Source organism: Heloderma suspectum, chromosome 7 (genome assembly GCF_057233095.1).
Source record: "Heloderma suspectum isolate Gila_16-S chromosome 7, 16-S_ref, whole genome shotgun sequence".
Classification (NCBI taxonomy): Eukaryota; Metazoa; Chordata; class Lepidosauria; order Squamata; family Helodermatidae; genus Heloderma; species Heloderma suspectum.
Window position 1 is genome coordinate 62,868,483 of NC_139464.1, and position 24,458 is coordinate 62,892,940.

Sequence of the window (24,458 nt, forward strand, 5' to 3'; positions counted from 1 at the left end):
GAATTTCCACAGTTCCTGGTGACTGGATTGAGCCAAAAGGAATGGGAATACAATACCCATCATGTGATGAACCCATTGGCAATGCAGTTCTAGGAACCCTCCTTGCCCTCCCCACTCTGCAGTATGCTGAGAATAATTTCAACCATAACTAACCTACTGATCAGAGTATTGGACTGGGAGTTGGGAGATCTGGGTTCTAGTCCACACTCAGCCATGGAAACTCACTGGGTGACTTTGGGCCAGTCACAGACTCAGCCCAACCTACCTCACAGGGTTGTTGTGAGGATAAAATGGAGAGGAGGAGGACCATATCAGCTGCCTTGGATTCCTTGAGGAGGAAAAAAGGTGGGATACAAATGTAATAAATAAAAATAATAAAGAAATAATGATGCTGAATGGTATTTTTTGCTTTCACATAAAATTTACACTGTCTAGAATAAGTATGTGATTTCCCTCCTGTGGTATATCTCACACTAACAACATTTGCACACGGCACAAAGAGCACAAAAGAGAATCAAAGGTGCTTTTAGTGTTACAAACATGTGAAAATGATTGAAAAAACTCTTGTCCCTCGGCATACATTCAGAATACTGTCTTTATGATGGTGTAAGAATGTATTAGCTTCCTGATATTAAGTCAAACTGTTGGTATATCTAGCTCAGCCTTTCCCAACCTGGTGCCCTCCAGATGTGTTGGGCTACAACTCCCATCACCCTCAGCCATTGGGAGTTGTAGTCCAATGGCCTAAATACAATTAGTGGAAGAAATTGCTATGCTTGTGGATTTTCACAGCTTTTTCCTGTTGTGCAAGCTGTTGTGCAAGCACCAGCAGATCACTATGTAAACCTAAGATCTGCACATGGTTGTGCAAACAGTTGTACAAGCGGAACCAATTTTAAATATGGTAAGTGGTATATAAATCTATGAAATAAGTAAAACTTTAGTTGGATTCTTTCCTTGCACATAGTTCAGAACGTGGGTTTCCACTGATGCAAGCAACGTCATTTGCGCCAGTGGAATGGCACCGCTGGATACAACCCCAGCTTGCAAAAGGCTATGCTAGCTTCATATGTAGTTCTTTCCAGGTCTCAGGCAGAGTTCTTTCTTTTCTAACCCGGGCACTGAATATGGTTTTAATGAAAATTTTCAGGAATGGAGCTTAGTGCTATGTACTTGTTAAGCATGTACTTCCTGGCACAAGTCTCTTTTCCAGCGATCGGAACAGAAAAATATTAAAATGTGTATTATCTAGAACTGCCTCTCAGCCAGGTCAACAAAAATAGATTATTTCTTGACAGATATGGATGAAATTCATAGAATCATAGAATAGTAGGGTTGGAAGGGGCTTATAAGACTATTGAGTCCAACCCCTGCTCAATGCAGGAATCCAAGTCAGAGCATCCCTGACAGATGGCTGTCCAGCCTCGTCTTGAATGCCTCCAGTGTGGGAGAGCCCACCACCTCCCTAGGTAATTGGTTCCATTGTTGCATTGCTCTAACAGTCAGGACGTTTTTCCTGATGTTCAGCCAGAATCTGGCTTCCTGTAACTTGAGCCCATTATTCCGTGTCCTGCACTCTGGGATGGCAGAGAAGACATCCTGGCCTTCCCCTCTGTAACAACCTTTCTAGTGATTATTGCATATGGTTTCTTAGTTACTGTAGCAGCAGCTAAGTAAGGTACACGTGGAGTATATAAAAATAAGACTGATGTGTCTCGCTATGTACTATGACGATGTCTTGGTAATTGTATGTATTTTTATTAACTACATATTGTTAGTGTGTTACACAAACACAAAATAAACTTTGGTTTTGAACAATAAGCAAGTCATGATCATAATAATATATGCAAAATATATTGTATTAAGATTGCTATTTTATAGATCTCACACATGGAGAGATCTTTTACATATCTTTTATTTTTACATTTTATTTTAGTCGTTGTCAGTATTTTGTCATTGTTGTTTATTTCCAGATTTCAATATTTTAAGTGTACTGGTTTAACTGCTTTTTTGGTATTGCAGGCAGTCTATGAAAAGCCAGGCTACAAATCTGACTGACCAACATCATCAACAAATGCTGGTCCAAATGCATGTTATATTATCTGAATCGGTGGAATGAAAACATGAGAATAAGTACAGCGTGTGCTCAAGTCAAACCGACTACAATAACCATCTTCATTTTCAGGATGTGTTTTAGATGCTGTTCTACTTAATGTTTAGCAGTCACAGAGCCAATGGTGAATAACACATCACAAACAAAGGCTTTCTACAGGGATGCAGCCAAAATGCCTAGGGTTTTTTTGTGCACACCTGCTGTGCACACAATACTGAAAAACAGGAGGCCAAAATGTCTGTTTGATGAGGTAGGTGGATGTAGGGATGTGCCATTCCTGTCTTCAGGCACATTATGGATAATAAGTTCCTCTGATAAGGCAGGATATATAATGTTATGCTGTGTTTCCAACCAAACTTTCACAACCCTTTCACATTTTTCTGCTGTTCCCCCTCTTTTGCAACTGTTGAAAAAGAGCAGCTTGCTTTTACATCCATATTCTCTCCCTCCCTCTGTCTCCCTTCCTCCCTCTCTCCTGCATGTGTGTGCGTGCGTGTGCGCACGTGCGTGCGCGCGCGCGCACACACACACACACACACACACACACACTTCTATATTATTTTCCTCTCCTGATGATGGGTTCTTCTGGTGACAGCAAATGCTGCCAATTGTGTGGGTAACATTCAGTTTAAGTTCCCACCGAATCCCCCATTTCCACTGTGATGTACAACTTTTCTGTTGCAAAAACTGAAAGGCAATTTTGGTTTCTATGGGAAAATAAAAATAAATAGCTGTGAAAGAAAAACTAGTGGCTGACAAATTCTGCCATTCTTACTCCCTGTAACATTTCAGAGCTTGCAGTTTACTTACGACTTTACTACTGGGAGAGGAGGTAGATATGAAGTTGTGGTGTAATGTCCAGATTCACGCATTTACCATACAATGACATATGTTCGCTCAAGCCTCAGGGGAGCTGTGCAAATTCCTACTTCAGATGGCACATCAGAAGCATGAAAATGCTTCCTTTCTCCTCTTCTCCTGTACAGAACCTGAAAGTGCCCTTAGTCATTCTGGAGACTGCAAGTTTAGGGACTGCACCTCTTCACTTCCTAATACTATCCCGATCACTTTCTGTTGCTGCTTTGGAATAACAGAAGGCTAAGGGTGCAATCCTATGCATGTTTAGACAGAGAAAAGGCCCGCAACTCCCAGCATGCCCCAGCCAGCCTGCTGGCTGGGGCATGCTGGGTGTTGTAGGCCTTTTCTCTGTCTAAACATGCATAGGATTGCACCCTTAATGTTATAAAGGAGGCAAGCAAGAGTTGAACTGGCTGTATGAAGTTGTTGGTAACATGTCCAATAGACTCAAAGCCAGATGCGTTTCTAGAATCTCACTAAAATATGCTTCTGAAAATTGTTTTTTCACCACATATATATTCTTACACCAGTACATAGGACTCAGACCATTGATCCATCTAGCACAGTATTATCAACTTTGACTGGCAGCAGCTCTCCAGAGTTTCAGACAGGAGTCTTTCCCGGTGCTACTTAGGGATTCCAGGAACTGGACCTGAGGCTTTCTGCATGCAAAGCATGTGCTCCGTCACACTGAGCTATGGTCCTTACTAAAGACCGAATCTAGAATGCCTCAGCAAGCAACTAGGGATTAGAAATCCCCCGCCACCCCAATCAAGCAATCAGGACTTCATTAAAAGCTTTTGTAACATTAGCAATCACATAGTTCCAGAAAGCACAGTTTCATGGCAATCAGTGGGCTAAATCCAATGCTAGTCCTACTTAGCGTAGTCCTACTGAAATGAATGAGACCTAAGTTAGTCATGAGTAATGTCAGATTTAACCCCATATCCACATAGCTACTGTATATTTCAGGGTCAGCAGAACTAGCAAACTGACAAAGTCAGTGAAAGGGAGGTGGATGGAGAAAACAAAAACACTCAAAGAATTCACTGTACATGTGAGATCACGTCATACCCCCCAATAGTCTGCTACCATCATATCCAGCATCCACCATCAGTGCATACTTTTCAAAAAGTCTTCCACCAATACTAAATATAAAAAGTAGTGCAGGTCAACAGGGAGAACAAGATACAGTGTGATGACTTAAACCTGAGGACCATCTCAGAAAGAGAGGGCTGAGAGGAAAAGGAAGTAGATACACCTGAAGCCTTCAAAGTTGCTCTCATGTATCTATTTGAGGGAATACATACCCCTAGACCAGCCTTCCTTAGCCCAGGTCCCTCCAAAAGTTTAGAACTACAACTCCCATCAGCCCCAGCCAGCATAGCCAGTGGGGGTTGTAGGCCAAACCATCTGGAGGGATTCAAGTCAGGGAAGGTTGCCCTAGATGTACAGGCGGAAACATTATCCAGAGTCCAACAAATGACGGGGCAACATTACCATTTTTCTCTGATAATGTAGTTTTTCAAATGCACTCAGCTACCACTGAGAGTGGTTTCAAATGTTAACAAGATACCAGCTACAGGAAGCACAAGTGATTTCCACTTCCCTAATGGTCATATCACTGATATCCAAAGAGGGATCCATTAGGGATCTTTGTGATCCTGATGCAGATTCAGTGCACACATCTCACCACCACCATCCAGGAGATATGCACATTACTTCTTTCCATATTAATTCTAACTGAATTATGCTGTATTTGCACATGAGATGATAATCTTAGCCAGCCTATGAGTACATAGTAGCTGAAACATCACGGAAAATTGACCTTCAATTTTGGTTTTTGGAATAACAGAGATTCAGCTTCGGATTGGAAAAGCTTATCTTCTGTACCCTTTCAGCAAAAATAAAGTGGTGCAATAGAAGTGATAACTGTGCTTTTCCTCCCATTTCATAGATCTGGGGTTACCACAGCAATGGCTCTCTCTACCACATAAGAATTTATTCACATTATTTGTAATAAATCATCTTTACATACATTCAAAATCAAAGCATTTAAAGTTGTAGGCCAGAGGTCTCTAACCTTTTTATGCCCATGGGCCCATTTGGAATTTTGAAAAAGTGCCCTGGGCACCATCACAAATTAGCTGGTGTAGTGGGCCAATCACAAAAATGTTGGGAACACACCCCTTATCTGTGTTCGTGTGTGCACATGAATGTGACCCTATATGTGTGTGCTTCTCACTCTGGCTTCTCTCTTTCTCTGGATCCCTCCCCCCTTTCTTTCTCTGGCTCATCTTTCTGTCTGTCCATCCATCCATCTCTGTCTGTCTCTCTGGCTCTTCTTTTTTTCCTTCCAACTCTCTGGCTTCCCCTTCCTTCCTTCCTTCCTTCCTTCCTTCCTTCCTTCCTTCCATCCGCCTCTCGGCTTTTCTTTCCTTCTTTCTTTTTCTCTCCTGATCCTTATGCAAGCTATTTGTCCATTCATTTGCATGGGGTGAGAAAAAGCTGCCCTGCCCAAAATTGACTGGCAGGGGCAAAGGACACCCCCTGCCAAGGACTCTGTTGCCTCAAGTGTCCTTGGGGGAGGGGTGGACTTTGCCCCTCCCCGCCACTTTTGGCAAGGAGGATTCCCCCTCTGCCTGCAAGTGGATGGAGGAATCACTCCATTTACTTGCAGAGAAGGGAAATAGATTGGAGAGTGCCGTGATGCCTGTGGTCACCGCATCAGAAGCCCTCTGTTGTAGGGTCACCTGGCTGTTGAATTTATCAAATCTTTCTCTTTATTTTGGATACTCCATACTGCAACTGGTTTGAAACCTCAGGAACAACAGTCAACCAGTCAAGATTGGTACAGCAGTTCCCCACCTTCTTGATTCAGTTCTTGTGTGGTAAACTGGAAATGCAGAGATTGGACATAGAAGGTACCATGTACTGTCTGCTCTAGCTAGGCCTGATTTCTGTGCTGCCTGTGACAGGGTCAGATGAGTAGTTAGGGAAAACATGTAAGCTGTATGGGCTGGATATACAGCCACCCTTTTTCAAAACCAGTGTAAGTGGCAGCCTACAGTCTTACTGAGGGCCAAACTAAATATTCTGCTAATGATACACAGAAAACTCTGCGTGATAGTTTTCCTTACCCTTGTATAGGCATGTGGGGTCTCAATTTGGATTGAGACCATGGTGCTCTGAGAGGGGGTTTAACCTTCTACCCCACCTGTTTCCCCCCAAATAGACTCCAATTGAGGCTTCCCCCCCCTTTTTACCCCCCCCCCCGGGAGGTAGAATTTAAGGGGTGGGGAACGGGTGGGAGAAGGTTTAAATCCCCCTCCCGGAGTACCATGGTCCTGATCTGAATCAGGGCTGCATGTGCTTACACAAGAGTAAGGAAAACTAGCAGCATGGTTAGTCTGGCCCTCAATGTAAGTTGAATTCCTGCATATGAGCAACAAGTTTCATTCCTGAATGGTGAGAATCTGTCATTGAGAAGCAAGGCTAGCAGAGTCACTGCTATATGCTTACTGCCATCAACTTACCTGATAAGCCTCCCACGTCCATCTTCTTCAGATTCTTTGCTTCTAGGATGACAACAGTCAGCTTGCCAGCAGTAGGCACGTAGCGGAGAGAGAAGCAGATGTCACCCAGCTTCTCTTGCTGCAACAAGAAGCAAAGGTAGCTGTTATTTAACTATATATATGTCTAAAATGGGTACAAGTACATTGTTTGACAGTATAGATTTTAAATTTATTTCAAACACTTTTTGCAAAAGAATATAATAGCCAGAGAAATGACCCCCCCCCCCAATTATTCAAGTAAGGGAGAAAAGAAACCACAAACTACATGAATCCCAACACAGCAATTCCTTTGTTGTAAGTCTTCGGCATGAAGAAATGACAATAGAAAAATCCTGCTCTTGGCATTATCAGCACCCTTGACATTTTACATGGTAATAAAACAGTACAGGGCCACATTACATTTTTCAGGATTTTGCACACTACAGCCTGTCCTGCATCTGTATTAACGAGAAAGGATAGTATACAGCATCCAAGAAATATCACATTTTAGAAGACTTTTATGAATCGTGGATCTGTTGGTAGGTGTAACTGTTGTAACAAGCTTCCCACCTTAGTTGTTGCATGCCTACAGAGAAATGGAGAGACTCTCACATATAAAAAAAGACCTCAAAACTCAATAAAATCTAGTATGTGAAATGCCCCTGGAAACAAAGTTCTGAGCCAAAATATGACATCCAGCATTTCAAAGTTATATTTTGACTCACTTAACACTATGCCTCAACCCTATTAATATATGGAATCAAAGTGTTTAACTGTAAACTGGATCCCATTAATTTCAATTGTACATAGGCATGCCTAATTTGTTTGGACTGTGTACAGTTTTTTCATTTAACCCAATAACATAATACAGAAAAACGGACCAAAAAAATCAACAATGATGCATTACAGCTTGACCTTTCTAACCAGTTTTACTTCTTCCACCTCTCAATAATTTCAATCAGTTAGGCTCCTTTAGAGTTGCAAACATGTTAAGCATACTAATTCCATGACATTTTCTTGCAGAAAAATATAGTCATGATCTGTCAAAATCGCAGCAGATGTACTGCTCATTTCAAATTGGTATTTTTCTGCATCCCAATATGTGTTAGTTGTTAGCTCACAGTTTGTCACTGAAAATTATTAGCAAACCTTTAATCACGAATATTGGATTAGTTGTGAGAATAATCAGCACATCATTAATTTTGTTGTCAGAAAAACAGTGAACCATGCTCATTCTTGTCATGATTTGTAATAAACAGACTGCCTTTAAGATGCATTTTGTTTCTCATATATATGTGGCAGCCAAAACAAGTGATTTCTAAATAGACAGAATGGTATCTACCAGATGTCATTAATGGTTGCTAGTGCTTAGTTTTGTTCAGAGCTCAACAATATATCAGAGATACCCCTATAGCTACAACAAATTGTGCTGCACTACTACAAGCCTTTAGCACACACAAAGGTTGAACTGCAGTCACAAATTACAGAAGCTTTGTATTAAATGCAAAGATGAATATATTCAAGCTTGAAGATACAAAAAGGATGTAAGTAGAAGATCTCATGCTGCTCAGTAATGATCATTAGGAATATTAGGCCAGCTGTCTTCTTAGATCCCCCCTTCATGGATCATTGCCTTGTTGTGGCAAAGGGGCTTGTGTAACTCAGTGAAACCATAAGCTATGCTGTGCAGGGCCACCCAAGATGGACAGGTCATGGTGGAGGGTTCTGACAAAATGTGGTCCACTGGAGAAGGAAATGGCAACCCACTCCGGTATTCTTGCCAAGAAAACCCCATAGAACGTATCACAAGGCTAAAAGGTATGACTCTGGAAGATGAGCTCCTCAGGTTGGAAGGTGTCCAATATACTACTGGGGAAGAGCAGAGGGAATTTCCAAGTAGCGCCAGAAAGAGTGAAGCAGCTGGGCCAAAGCCAAAAGGACATTCAGCTGTGGATGTGTCTGGTGGTGAAAAGAAAGTCCAATGCTGTAAAGAACAATAATGTTTAGGAATCTGGAATGTAAGATCAATGAATCAAGGTAAGCTGGAGGTGGTCAAACATGAGATGGCAAGATTGAACATCAACATCTTGGGAATCAGCGAACTAAAATGGACAAGCATGGGCAAATTTAATTCAGGTGACCATTATATCTACTACTGTGGGCAAGAATCCCTTAGAAGAAATGGAGTAGTACTCATAGTCAATAAAAGGGTGGGAAAAGCAGTACTGGGGTACAATCTCAAAAACGATAGAATGATCTCAGTACGAATCCAAGGCAAACCATTCAACATCACAGTAATTCAAGTCTATGCCCCAACCACTGAGGCTGAAGAAGCTGAGGTTGATCGGTTCTATGAAGACCTACAACACCTTTTAGAACTAACACCAAAAAAAGATGTCCTTTTCATCATAGGGGATTGGAATGCTAAAGTAGGAAGTCAAGAAATCACCGGGACAACGGGCAAGCATGGCCTTGGTGTACAAAATGAAGCAGGACAAAGGCTAATAGAGTTTTGCCAAGAGAACACGCTGATCATAGCAAACACTCTTTTCCAACAGCACAAGAGGCGACTCTACACATGGGCATCACCAGATGGTCAATATTGAAATAAGATTGATTATGTCCTTTGCAGCCAAAGATGGAGAAGCTCTATACAGTCAGTAAAAACAAGACCTGGAGCTGACTGTGGCTCAGATTATGAGCTGTTTCTTGCAAAATTTCGGCTTAAATTGAAGAACGTAGGGAAAACTACTAAACCATTCAGGTAAGACTTAAATCATATCCCTTATGAATATACAGTGGAGGTGAGGAATAGATTTACGGGATTAGACCTGATAGACAGAGTGCCTGGGGAACTATGGACAGAGGTCCGTAACATTGTTCAGGAGGCAGCAACGAAATCCATCCCAAAGAAAAAGAAAGGCAAGAAAGCAAAGTGGCTGTCTGAGGAGGCTTTACAGGTAGCTGAGGAAAGAAGGGAAGCGAAAAGGAAGGGAGAAAGGGGAAGATACATCCAACTGAATGCAGATTTCCAGGGAATAGCAAGGAGAGACAAGAAGGCCTTCTTAAATGAACAATGCAAGGAAATCGAGGAAAACAATAGAATGGGAAAGACTAGAGATCTTTTCAAGAAAATCAGAGCTATCAAGGGAATGTTTTGTGCAAAGACGGGCATGATAAAGGACAAAAAAGGCAGGGACCTAACAGAAGCAGATGAGATGAAGAAGAGGTGGAAAGAATACACAGAAGAACTAAACAGGAAAGATCTGAATGTCCCTGATAGCCATGATAGTGCAGTCACTGAACTTGAGCCAGACATCCTAGAGAGTGAAGTCAAGTGGGCCTTAGGAAGCATTACTAACAACAGAGCTAGCAGAGATGACAGTATTCCAGCTGAGCTATTTAAAATCCTAAAAGACGATGCTGTTAAAGTGCTGCACTCAATATGCCAACAAATTTGGAACACTCAACAGTGGCCACAAGACTGGAAAAGGTCAGTTTACATTCCAATTCCAAAGAAGGGCAATGCCAAAGAGTGTTCAAACTACCATACAATTGTGCTCATTTCACATGCCTGTCTGTAGGTACTTTAGCCGAGCGGTCTACAACGCTGGATTAAGGCTCCAGCCGCTCCGGGGTACCGGTTCGAATCCCACCGCTGCCAGAGTTTTCTAAGTAAATGTTAAGAAGAGCCAGTGTGGCGTAGTGGCTAGAGTGTTGGACTGGGAGCCCAGAGATCCGGGTTCTAGTCCCCACTCGGCCATGGAAGCTCACTGGGTGACTTTGGGCCAGTCACAGACTCTCAGCCCACCCTACCTCACAGGGTTGTTGTTGTGAGGATAAAAGGGAGAGGAGGAGGATCATGTAAGCCGCCTTGGGTTCCTTTCAAGAGAAAAAAAGGCGGGATATAAATGCAAGCAATAAATAAATAAATAAATAAATAAATGCATGCATGCATGCATGCCAGCAAGGTTATGCTCAAAATCCTACAAGCAGTAGGATTGTATGTGAACATACTTCAGCAGTATGTGAACCGAGATCTACTGGAAGTACAAGCTGGGTTTCTAAGAGGCAGAGGAACTAGAGATCAAATCACCAATATTTGCTGGATCATGGAGAAAGCAAGAGAATTCCAGGAAAACGTCTATTTCTGCTTCATTGACTATGCTTAAGCCTTTGATTGTGTGGATCACAACAAACTGTGGCAAATTCTTAAAGAGATGGGAGTACCAGACCACCTTACCTGTCTCCTGAGAAACCTGTACGAGGGTCAAGAAGCAACAGTAAGAACTGGACATGGAACAACCGATTGGTTCAAAATTGGGAAAGGAGTATGACAAGGCTGTATATTGTCGCCCTACTTATTTAACTTATATGCAGAGTACATCATGAGAAACGCCGGGTTGGATGAATCACAGGTCGGAATTAAGATTGCTGGGAGAATTATCAACAACCTCAGATACGCAGATGATACCACCCTAATGGCAGAAAGTGAAGAGGATCTAAACAGGCTCTTCTTGAGGGTGAAAGTGGAGAGTGCAAAAGCTGGTTTGCAACATTAAAAAACCTCAGATAATAGCATCTGGCCCCATCACTTCCTGGCATATAGAAGGGGAAGAAATGGAAGCAGTGACAGATTTTATTTTCTTGGGCTCCAAGACCACCGCAGGCGGTGGCTTGCTCCTTGGGAGGAAAGCCATGGCAAACCTAGACAGCCTAGTAAGAAGCAGAGACATCACCTTGACCCTGAAGATTGAAGGCAAAAGGAGAAAGGGATGGCAGAGGATGAGATGGCTAGATAGCATCACCGATGCAATGAATATGAACTTGAGCACACTCCAAGAGAGAGCGGAGGACAGGAAGGCCTGGCGTGCTATGGTCTATGGGGTCATGAAGAGTCGGACATGACTTGACGACTGAACAACAACAATTTCTTAGATCCATACAGAATGCTACCCCTGGGGAGGCAATGATATTGCTTTCAAAAACTGCAAAATCAGGTTATACTAAACACTCTAATTGGGCATTTCAGGCCATCCTGGTCGGTTTTTTTGACAGGCAGCTCTTCTTATGGTATCAAGTTTAATTCCACAATTACTTTTGGGGAGTATGATAATCAATAAACTTATAATAAACTTTGAATAAACTTTGAAGACAGCCCATTGTATGCTAGGAAGACTATCAAAGATCAAGGATAGTTAACATCTATGTAAACATAATCACAAGCAACTGCAGAATCATTTACAGCGTCCTACAGCACCTCCCCTGTCCTGTGTAATATTCCCCACTGGTCTTAGTTATAGCTAAGTCTTACATTGACCCTGCCTTTAAGCACAGGTAATAATACTAGCCAGAGTGGGTTATTAAACACCATTGAAACCAAGGTTTGAAGCAGGTTTTAAAATCCTGGTTATTAGCCAACCCTGGTTAGCATCAACAATGCTTAAGATCAGTTCCAATGTAAGCTTCATATTACATCACCAAATATGTTTCCAAGTCTATGACATTTAAGTTAGATGGGTTAGTTCCAGACTAAATTGAATTTAGGTCCCACTAAAATCAATGGGACAAGTTAGTAATGCCTAGTGATGCTGCTGAATTTCATAATTAGTTGGCTTGCTGGTCACACTTCACCCGTTCGTAACAGTCACCTTTTTAATGAGCCTGGAAAAGTGTTTGACGAATTCAACATTAAGTTCAGAATTGATTGCAAAGTTCTGAGCTTGCACTGTCTCTATTTAAACAACACTGCTTTCATGCATGCGATGAGTTGTTTGGATTAACCCTTTTCTTGTTTACAGTAAACTGTGATGATGTCACATCTGTCTCTTGCTCTTGTCGGATCAGATTTGGGTCATCATTGTTCCTACAGTACTTTTTAAATTTTGTTCAGTAAGTGAGGGATGTACTTTACTTACTGCAGCTGGTGGGTGGAGTGTTTCTGTGAGAGGCCATGTGAAAACAACCAGTGAGGAAAGGGGTACATAACATGGTGATGCATGACATCATGATGCACTACACATGATCCAAACTACAGCTCCCAAAATGCACTTTGATACTGTGCATGTGCAAAAGCTTGTTTATGTGGAATAATAGTTAGTTTTAAGGGAGAATTCTCATCTGGGCTTTGTAAGGGAAAAACTTCCCTTACAGATTAATGATCCCGCATGGGTGAGTTTGTTATTATTTGAGGAAATAATGAATTAATCTGGGATAAGTCATTAGTCATGACTTAATTCCCTTTGATTTCAACAGAACTAGGTGTAACTAACAACTTAATCTGAATCTCATCCATAATCTTTATAGCCCCAATATACAAACTTATCTTCTTACATGTACAAATAATCACTTTAACAATTACAAAAATTAAGGGCAGGATCCAATGGGGACCTTGCGCACATGGCTGGCCCTGCCAGCCCCGGTGTGCATGTGGCCTCTACCACTGGTGGCCACAGTGTAGCATTTCTGGGGGCAAGCCCTAAAACAAGTGGAAATGCTCCTTTCTGGAAGGGGTGTGGCCTTCCCCCATCAAGTGTTTTGGGGATTGCCCCCGGGCTATGTTGGGCTATGTTGCAGCTGCCAATGGTAGGGGCTGCATGTGCACTGGGACTGGTGGTGCTAGCCGTGTGTAGAAGGCCCCTGTTGGATCCTGCCCTAAGATGATTATAAACATGCAGAATATATGACAAGAAAAGACATTGTAAAGACAAGGGGTTGCAATTCTTCACAGGTACATAAATATATATTTAGTTGTTACAATTAGAGCAGAGCAGAGCACGCGCATGCATGCGTGTGTGTGTGTGTATGTGATTTTCCTGAACTGATTCCTTAGCAGCATCAAAGGCACATCCCCGTTCAGTGATTTTTCAGGGATCACTGCAAAAGACTAGCAAGTGATCATCTATTAGGAGTTATTGCTTTGTTCACCTTCACATTCCTCAATGGTGAGGATTACCTGTGTGACCAGTACAGGCACACTGTCCTTCTCTAAATTAGGTTTGTTAACTTTTAGTCTGAAAACATTTCACTCCAGTCCTACTCACTGCTGGCATGCAGCCCCTGACAGGTTACCCCCTGACAAATGTGGCCCTCAGGGGGAAAATGGTTCATCATCTTTGTTTTAGGGACATCAGCACATAGCTAGATTTGATAGGCTACACACCACTATGCTGTCATAATGGTTCCCATGTGATCCCTGATTGGCTGTGATCACTCTATCAGTTAGAAAGAACCTCTAATCAAGAGAAAAAACGTGCTGAAGAAGAAAATCAGGGGAACAATGTCAATGAAAAGATATGGAAAAAAGATGAATATGCTCACTATAGGATTTTGGGGAGGAAGGGGGAGGTCTGGATTTGGGTTTCCTGAAAGCACTACATTGAACAGAAAATTGGAATGGGTAACCATTTGGCATAGTCATAATTACAATGTATATTGTTTAGTGCCGAATGTTATTTCTTTCTGCCTTCCATAATTATACTAAGCCTAAGAATTTAGAGATGGTGTTCAAATATCCATCATCAGCTGGACAACCACTTTACTACCTTGCAAACACTGTCCTTTTGGGAACAATCCCAACCTAGCATTTAGAGCACATTTCAGGCTTTTTTACTGTATTTGATCAGTTGCATTCAAAACAGTTCCAAGTTCACACTGCCAGCCCCGCTCTATCAAGAGCCAATAAGCTACTTGTGGCTCACCTCCTATCTATCTATCTATCTATCTATCTATCTATCTATCTATCTATCAGAAATGTGTTCCATAGACATACCCAGAATTTCAAAGGAATGCCTTGGGATAAATTACACCTTCCAATTTGAGTCCTACAGTTTGTGATACTGTTTAAAAAAAAAAAAACTTTAAAAATGTTTGGCAGCCAATATATGACAATTGCCAGAGCTGTCATTTTGTAAGATAATTGCAAATCCCTACCGGGCTAAGAGGTGCCCCTGTGGAGATGATTATCTCACAGAGGTGCCTTATTGTCATTAGGCTTTGCTTTCAGCTTTATGTATAAATAATTTATTTTAGCCAATTGCTCTGATCAACTGGATGGAAACCTTCAGCTGGCATTAGAACCATCCAACTGTGAGGTTCACTGAGGTTAACGTCTTCCCTTCAAATGTTCAATTGCCAATCAGAAGGCTCCTTCTGCTTAAGCAGCTTGATAATTTCCTTAAACATAAAGCTGCTGCCACTGAACAGAAATGAATGGAAATCTTTAATAGACAGCACCATGATCGTCTTTACAATAGAAGACCATTTAAAGCCCCACTGAGCCAGAAACTGTCCTGTTAGCAGAAGGCTCCAAGTGGCTTAATGGGGGAGCAGGAGGGGGAGATTTGCCCCATTTCTATTCATCCCAATAAAACATATTGAGAACAGTAAACCCAATAAAAACAGATTAATCTCATTCAGTATGCAACTATCTCTAGGGAAAGTACACTTGCATATAGCTTACAATTATTTTATATACTTTTATGAAATGAAGCAAAAGGAGGTTCTGTTGGTGTTATTGTTATTGTTGTTGTTGTTATTATTATTATTATTATTATTATTATTATTACCTATTTAAGACAAGAGGATAGATTAGGACCTCTATCCTAATCTACCTAATAGTTTCATACTCCTTGAATGAAAATGTCAGAAAGGAAATTTTAGGGAAATTTTAGAGTATCTGTCTGGTCTAACAAGCATAATATTGAGCTGTTACTAAATGACAACAATCCATCTAACATGAAAAACATGGCATTATATTCTGTGGTTGAAGCCAAATTGGACTGAATATTTATATAAAAAAAGCATAAAACAAGAACTTATAGCTTTGGACCTAAACATTCTATTTCTACAAATTTGAAAGAAAGTAATTATATAAACTAATGTACAAATGAACTTTGGCTCCAGTAAGATTTTAAAAACATGGGCAGTCAAACACTGCTGGTGAGATCGGTTCTAAGTTCTAGAAACAACTAACAAAGATAACTGAAAGAGTTTTAGGATGCCCATTCCCTATGGACCCCATTAGTGTCCATAGATACTTCTTGGATATCTGGAAAAATCTGTCAGGAAAATAGGTATGGAAACGGTTTCTAATTTAAATGCGGTAACAAAAATAGAAGGTTTAAATGCTCCATCCACAGAAGATTGGGAAAAGGTAGATGGGAAATGATTTTAATTGGCTACAGTTACAAATATAGTAAGACTCAGGGAAGGAAGACAAACAAATCATTTACTTCTGAAATCTAACATATGCATATAATGCTGATATGGACATTGTATCTAATTATGACTCCTGCTGAAGCCAGGACTTCTAATTACATTCCTAGTATATAGACCACTGGACTACAGCTAAATCATGATTAACATGACTATTAGTATTCTTCATATATAGGTGAATCATGTACATATATAGAAATGGGGGAAAAAAACTTTAAAAAAATGATATAATCCAGTGATGACTTATTCATGTGCCACCCTACTGAATTTAACAGGAATGTGGTCAGTGGATCACAGGGTCAGCATCAGGGGTCTGCATCAGTGAGTACCTGTAGAGACTCACAGCCTTGTAGAAAGCCCACTATCAGTCCCTAGAGTCTTCTGGCCCTGTGTCCCTCCCTCCTGTCACTGCCTGTTCATTTGCCCTCTCCGAGCATGCAGGACCTGACAAGAATGAGGAAATAGGGTAGTTTCCTTCACTTGCCTTGCACTGGGTGTACAGATTGGGTCCAGAGGGAGAGGGCATGTGAATGGGCAGTGGAGACAGAAGTGGAAGGGCGTTCATGGAGGGTATATTTTCCAAGGCCCCCACCCAAAACCTGGAGCCGGCAGGGGTGGATCATGACCTGTTTTACAACAGAGGATACCATTTTTTTTCCTCAAGAAAATCTGTATTCCTTTCCATGATAAACTGGTTATTCATTCCTATCTAACCACATTAGTATCAATGTTATAAAAAACCACTATTGGGCTTGCAAAGTTGCTGAAACCACAGCCAGTGAGGGTCTAGGCAGTTGGCATTTGTTCCTGGAGCAGTCTGTATTCACATGAGTTGTGCCAATTAACCTCCTGCAGAGAGCAGATTCATCATTCTGACCATAATACTGTCTGTGAGTCATCCTCTACCAGCGTTCTCCTCCTAGCATTCATAATTATTTTTAACCATTTCTAGGAAGTGCTCCTATTAAAGACAAAACAAAACAAAACAAGGTTAATGGGGGGGGGATAAATACCATCATTATTGGCTGAAAATGCCACTTCACTGTCATCAGTTTCAAAGCGATTACAATCAGCTGCCTCTTGCAGAAGTTCTGGCTAAACGTACTTGAGATGAAAGCTTAACACAAATGTACACTTTCATCTGAAAACTGGTCGTGATTTAGAAATTAAATTTCATTTCACTTGAATTAGGAGCTAAATATCTTTATCTCCTAAACCAAGCAAAGGGGAATCTAATTTCTAAAAAGAAAAGAAAAGAAAAGGAGAGAATAAAGAACCAATTGCACTAACCCACCAAAAGAATGACAGAATGGTATTTTCTAATCCTTCCTCCCCCTCCCCCTCTCCCATACACATATTCTTATAACCAGTGGCTAGTCATGCTTTCATGATTGCATCTCATTGCATTCTGCTACTTGGCTTCTCCTTGGCTCCTGCCTGATCACATTTCTAAATGCCACTCACATTTATGAAAGCCACTGTGCAAAACAAAATTAATTTAACTCAAAATGGCACATTAATATTATTACTTTTGACAGCATGGAAAACTTATTAATGATAACATGTTGCAAGGCTCCTCTCTGCAAGAACAGTTTTAAGTGCAACTCTGAAAGGAAATGTAATACATTCACAGGATGTTCTTTTTGGATTACCAGGCATTATAAAAAGTCAAACACCAAAGCCTTCCCATAATTATGGTACAATTATATAGCTATTGTAGCTAGTGTGAAGATAATCTTTGTCCTATTGTATCAGGGCAAGGCAAGCAATAATAGGTTGCCCTTGCCTGATCTTTAAAAACCCTCTTGGAGTAGAGCTATATACGCATTTAGTTTAGTTAAACCATTTCACATTATCAAGAGATTGTCTTGGAATCTAAAAGCGATTGTAACTTCAGATTAGAAACTATACAACAGATCTGACAATGCACAGGCTAAAATCACAGAAGCAAGGTAATAAATCTTTTATAGCTGAATCAGTTTGAACAAATCTTTCCTACTAATCTATATAATGCAGAGCAAAGTAAGCAATGGGCCCCTTATTCTGAAGCCCTTACCCAATTTCCGTTACACAGCTAGATGACGGTATACAGGATTTCAGCTGGCAGAGCTGGCCTATTGCATTGTGAGAAGAACAATCTGAGACATTCCTGTGATTAACTAGGAACTATTTAATTACTAAAATTATCTGCAAGGAAGCAGGGGAAAACCGCTATCAAAAACAAACATGCGTATGACATGTTCCAGACTCCTGTGCTTATGACAAAGTGATGGAGGAACCACCTCCTCCCAAAAGCAGTATGATACATACACAATCTGCAAAACCACAGTAAACTGGTGGAATTCAGTAATGCTGGAATTAGTCATTCTGACATAATGCATTACTGTTGAAGACAGCTGTAGGATACTACACATCTGTGCATAAAGTAGGGCTTCTCTGCTGGTTGATGCATAGGAAATAACACTGGCCCACTTGGGATGTAACACTAAACTTTGGTCTTAAGCTTGTGTGGTCCCCCCTCCCTGTCCTCCAATGAAATTAGCATTACAAACAAACCTTAAACCATGGTTAAATTTAATAGTGGTTTAGGCAAACAAGCTGACTTCATAAACAACAGTTTGAAATTGGTTTGTTTCCCTAAACCATAGTTAAGACTAACCATAGTTTGCCCGAGTTCAGACATAACGCTAAAGTGCAGTTAGAGCCAAACTACACATTATGCTAATTGTGTAGTGTGTAGATGAGGCTAGCTTTTCCTTTACTCCAGTGTGAAACATGCATAGCCCCAATTTGGATTGGGACCACCATGCACTGAGAGGGGAGGATTAAATCTTCCTTCTCATGTGTTTCCTGAAAACCCACCTCCTGGTGGGGTGGGGGGCAGCTTTAATCCTTCCCACTATCGTACAGTGGTCCCAGTCCTAAAATAAAGGAAAAGCTAATCAGTTCGTGAGCAAGAGGCAGCCTGTGGCAAACCAGTTTTGTGGGATCGGTTCCAGCTTCTTCCTTCTGATGAGGTGGACAAGGTGCTTTCATCTGTACGGCTGACCACCTGCTTACTTGATCCTTGCCCATCTTGGCTCATTATGAGCTGCAGAGAAAGGCTGGGTGAGGGGATCAGGGCAGTGGTGAACGCCTCCCTTGAGGAGGGAGTGATGCCATTAGCCCTCAAGGGGGCATGATAAGACCACTCTTAAGGAGGCCCTCCTTGGATCCCCAAGTTCTGAACAACTTTCGCCCAGTCTCGAATCTGCCATTTTTGGGCAAGGTGATTGAGCGGGTGGTGGCGATGCAGTTGAAGGCACACTTGGAAGAAACCGATTATCTAGACCCATTTCAGTCAGGCTTCAGGCTTGGGCATGGGACAGAAACGGCCTTGGTCGCCTTGGTGGATGGTATGAGGAGGGCTCTGGATAGGGGTGAATGCTCCTTCCTTGTTCTCCTCGACCTCTCAGCGGCTTTTGATACCATTGACCACGGTATCCTCCTGGACCGCCTGGAGGGGTTGGGCATTGGAGACACCGTATTGTGGTGGTTCCGGTCCTTCCTCTCCAGCAGGTACCAGAGGGTAGCACTGGGAGAGGAGGTTTCAGACCCGTGGCCACTCACTTGTGGGGTGCCATAGGGTTCCATCCTCTCCCCGATGCTATTTAACATCTATGTGAAGCCGCTGGAGGCTATCATCAGGAGGTTTGGGGTGCAGTGTCATCTATATGCGGATGACATGCAGCTCTACCTCTCGTTTAAATCTTCACCAAGGTTGGCCGTAGAATCCCTGTCCAAATGTCTGGAGATGGTGAGTGGCTGGATGGGGAGGAATAAGCTGAAGCTGAACCCTGCCAAGACCGAGGTACTTTTGGTGGGAGACAAGAGGAGGCTGGGGGATGTTGACCTGGTGTTGAATGGGGTACGGCTACCCTTGAAAGACCAGGTCCGCAGCCTGGGGATCATTTTGGACTCCCAGCTGTCCATGGAGGCTTAGGTGTCAGCTGTGAGCCGGACAGCGCTGTATCAACTCCATCCGATACAGCGGCTGCGCCCCTACCTTCCCGACCATCTGCTCCCATCGGTAGTACATGCCCTGGTCTCCTCTTGTTTAGACTACTGTAATGCGCTTTACGTGGGATTACCCTTAAAGATGGTTCGGAAGCTGCAGCTGGTACAGAACGCGGCGGCTTGCCTGATTAAAGGCAGCTGCTGGCGAGATCACATCACTCCAGTGCTGAAGGAGTTGCACTGGTTACCAGTTGTTTTCCGGGCCAAATTCATGGTGTTGGTTTTGACCTTTAAAACCCTACATGGTTCTGGCCCAGCCTATCTTAAGGAGCGCCTCCAGCAACACCAGACAGACCACTTAACAAGCTCAGCCTCGGATGGCCTTCTCTCTGTCCCATCAGCCAGGACAGCTAGACTGGTGGAGACGAGGGAGAGGGCCTTCTCTGTGGTGGCCCCCACTCTGTGGAACTCCCTCCCTAGGGAACTCCGCCATGCCCCGTCTTTAATGAGCTTCCGCCATGCATTAAAAACGTGGTTGTTCAGGCAGGCATTTGGGGTGGGTTAGGGTATTTTGGAAAATGTTTTTACTGTAGAATTTTATTGTTTTAAACTGTTTTATTATATACTTGTACATCGCCCAGAGTGGCTGGGTGACCAGCCAGATGGGCGATTAATAAAATAAATAAATAAATAAATAATCCTCAGCTACGTGATTAGTGTAATGTATATCTTGAATCATAGTTAAAATCAGAACTGCAAACCATGCTGAAGGAAGACAGGGGAGGGGTAGCTGATGAGACTGAGGCTTGTTCAGGTCACTAAATCATAAGCTCCCATAAACCCAAAAGACTGTTACTATGATAAAGCGATTAAGTGGAGAAGGGACTTTACATAACAATGGAGAAAAATGTCTAGAGAACATCAAAGAAGCACAACATCGCAGTAACTATTTAAGAGAGCAGTGGAGAAGCAAAAGAGCACTTTAGGGCGAGTTACTAAAGTTAGCCTTTAACCCTTTCACTCTCAGGGAACAAGATTTATTTCTTCCTTCTGAATCAACATGTTCAGAAGGGGGGATCTGTTAAAGATTAAAAGCAGGCTACCTAAGGTGAATGAGTGTTCCCCAGTACTGCAGTAATGTGAGGGGTCACTGCTGCGCTCCTGGGTATTTTCTCAATGGGAATGGGAAAAACTACTTCTGTTGGGGAAACCAGAGGGAATGGGGCATCCCACCCCCTTGGCCATGTCACTGCCAGGTCACAGAGGCATGCCCAGGATTTAATGGGGGGGGGGAGATGGCGCACTGTGGTAAAACCACTGGGAGCCGCTTTCAGTAAAAAAGTCAGATCTACTCTGATCATTACAGTAGTTTCAGAAAATGTGGTTTTTCAAGAGGGAAGTGACTGGTTGGCAGCAGATTGGTGATGACATAATCTGTCATGAAGGAATTCAAACTGCTCTAACTTCACACTAAATTGCCTGTAAAGACAGCCCCCAGGGGCCTCTTGGGGATGGTATAGTGAAGAAGCACTGTGTGCTTGATTAGATAAAGAATATATCTCTTATTGAGCCAACATCTATTGGTAAGAGAAGGGAAGAACAATGATGAATCCCCCAAACTTTCACTTTCTTACCAATAACAGTAACATGCCTTTCCAAAGGTAATGCCTTACCTATTTTGGGTCTTATATCACAAATTACACTCTTAAATAACAAGAGAGCTGGGGGAGAAAACCTGCCAATATATGGTAATGGGGAAAAGGAAGAATAGGTAGCAGTAATGCAGTTATTCACAAATGCTAATAAGCTTTCTCAATCTTCTCTCACAGCTCAAGATCTCTTTATGCTCATTTCTCTCAGGATTAAAGAACCTGTCAAGTTTAGTTTCCGTTTCAATTTCAAAGAGATGTGTGTATGTGATCATCTAATAAGGATGCTCTCACAGCTTTGAATAACACCCAAATTGTATTGACCCGTAACCTTAAACTGAACTTGTTTGCAATGCAAGTTTCATGTTAAAGAGATGAACTCTTCCATGTCACTGTAGCTACTGCTGTCCCACTCCCAACCTCTTCCTGCCTCTTGGGCAGCCATCTTGAAACTGTCCCTTCCCTTAAAACATGTTGATATACATTCATGCATGCTATAACCAAAAACAATGGCAGTGGTGAGGTGCAGTAATATGCCCTCTTATTTTGTTGTCCCTATATCTCAAGAGTTTTGATGCCTACTTAATTTATATTTAATTAAAAAATGTATAATTTTGTAAAGGGAGAAAATCAGATCCACAATTATCTTTTTTGGAAATCGTTCAGTTAGTAGATTTTTGGGAGGGAAAATGGTACTTTGGATTTGAAGGCATGGGCATTCTAAAAGTTTATATCAAAAACTAGGTAATTGTGGTACAGGATAGATCTCTTAGGTATGATAATCTAGACAGGTCATACAAGGAGTTTGACTGGAGGCAGATATTAACAAGACAGCGATGTTTGTTGAATAAACACACAAATTTATTTATACAGATAACACAAGGGCCTTTAGACACTATTTTTCTCAAGTAATAATTGAGCAGCTGTGCATGTAATCCTGTCTTCTTTCTTCAAACTTGCTGTGAGAAACAAAGGAAAAAACCCATTTCCCTGGCACTTAAAGCATGCCATTTGCTCACTGGGAAGGTGAGAACTCCCCCCCGCCCAACCAGGGCATAGTTGCCACAGAGTGCTATGTGAAAGAGCCTTCTCCAATCTGGTGCCCTCCAGATGTTTTGGACTACAATTTACAGGATTTTTAACCATTGGCTAATGGGATTTGAAGCCCAAACCATCCAGAGGGCAACAGGTTGTGAAGGCTAATGTGGAATGCGAGTAGGATGTGGAAGTGTCACAGACATGCAGAATTTTATTATATATTGCTAGAATAACCTGGGGCTGAGGGCCAAAGCAGACATTACTTTAAATCTGTATCTAGTGGCTACATCTCCCCCTGCTCCATTTTTATTCTAGAGTAGGTGCAGGAGACCAGTCCAGATCTTAAAAGCTCTCCCAACCCCATGCTAGGGTCCTGATCTGGACTGGGCCCCTCGTTCCTACTCTAGAGTGAAAATGAAAAAGGTATAGCTGCTAGATATGGATTTAAAGTCTGTCTTGGCCCTGAGAGTCAATATTCTACCATCCACAATACCATTTAAATCTACACACACTCAAAAGTAAACACTGACCGGGCTACTCCTTCTGCAGCAGTCATGCCATTTTGTCTCCATTTAAATGTCTCCAGTTGTTTTTTTTTTAATGTTCTTAGAAGGTTGTGCACTCTCCCTCTCCACTGGACATCTTCTCTAGAGGTGTATGTGTGTGGGGAGAGGAATCCAAGAGCATGAGTTTTCTGCATGAGTTATCATGCACAGCAAGTCTATGGCTATTCCTCTGAAGCAAAGTTACCCCCCTCCTTCATCCATAATATGGGAATGATACTACAAAGAGCTAGCATGGGTGTCACATCAAGTGGGAAATCTTTTGATGTGCTTTTTTGAAACGATGTTTGGAAAGGTCCTCTGCCTCCTGTGCATTCTTCTGCAAAGGAAACCAAAACTGTAAAGACTGCCCTGAACTTCACAAAACTCAGGGGAAGGGAACACAAAACAATAAACCTCTCTCTCTCTTTATGCAGTAGTGAAGATGCTTTGTTCCAGTTATCAAGACGTTCTCTCACTAAGCCACAGTAAGGACAGCAGACAGAGTGTGGTTGCTGTCTGAACTGTTGTGTGCATTACATGAACAATGTAGAATGCATTAACTATTACTAAGGTTTTTACATCTGAGGAATGGGTATGTAAGAATCAATTTAAACATTTTGCCAAACAAAATGGTAAAGTTTGATTTTATACTATCAAATGCTTCAAGCAGCAAACCTTTTGCTCAGTTGCACTTTCCAAAAGATCAGAGATAAACTAGCAATAAAAGTTAATGGCACCATATCAGCAATATGAAATGCCGGCTTAGCACCATGAACTTCCTGAGGAAGGACTTCCTTGATTCAAACCATGTGATCACAGATCAGAGGGAGAAGACAGTAAAATGCCTCCCTGCAACAAAGGGAAACAGATTTGATCCCCCATCCACCAAGCTCAGAATCAATGTCCTCTGTTGATTCAGAACACCCCATTAAGTTCTGGGGGCTTACTCCCAAGCAAGTATGCCGAGGGTGCAGACTTACAGCGTGATCTTATGTCTACTCAGAAGTAAGTCCCATTGACTTCAATGGGGCTTACTTCCAAGTAAGTGTGCCTAGGGCTGTGAGGAAATAGTACAGCACAAGTTAAGTGACAAACACAAGACTCCCCCTGCCCCCCTCACTCCTTTGCACACATGCCAGGGAGGGAGGGAGGCACTTCCTCTATGCAAACCATGTGTCTGCTGTGTAAAGAAATCCATCCTAATCCCACAAAGAAAGCAAAAGCAGAAAGCCCCAGAAATGATGTGTTTTTCTTTGCTTAATGCAGAGACACTCCTGGAAGAATGTTAAACATTTCTTTCAGCTGAGCAAATTTACATCAAGCTTTCTTTCCGCTCGGTCCTCCTGAGCACATTTTGGGAAAGTTACACTATTGTCTTTAGGTGGGGTATGGTAAATAGCATAAAAGTATATCCCCAGCTTCCCAGCCCACCATGCTGCTAACTTGTAAAGTGACTCTCTCAATAAGTAGCTTATTGGTGAAAAAGCAG

At 42.0% G+C, this 24,458-nt stretch overlaps 1 protein-coding gene across 2 annotated transcripts in view; it reads right to left on the reverse strand.

The window, feature by feature from the left end:
• The window catches only part of SYT1 (synaptotagmin 1), a 536,537-nt gene that overhangs the window by 85,275 nt on the left and 426,804 nt on the right, over window positions 1-24,458 (reverse strand). For both annotated transcript variants that reach the window (XM_084811795.1, XM_084811796.1), the window contains one exon: window positions 6,508-6,625. In XM_084811795.1, the coding sequence (XP_084667921.1) occupies window positions 6,508-6,625 (118 nt within the window). The remainder of the gene's footprint in view (window positions 1-6,507; window positions 6,626-24,458) is intronic.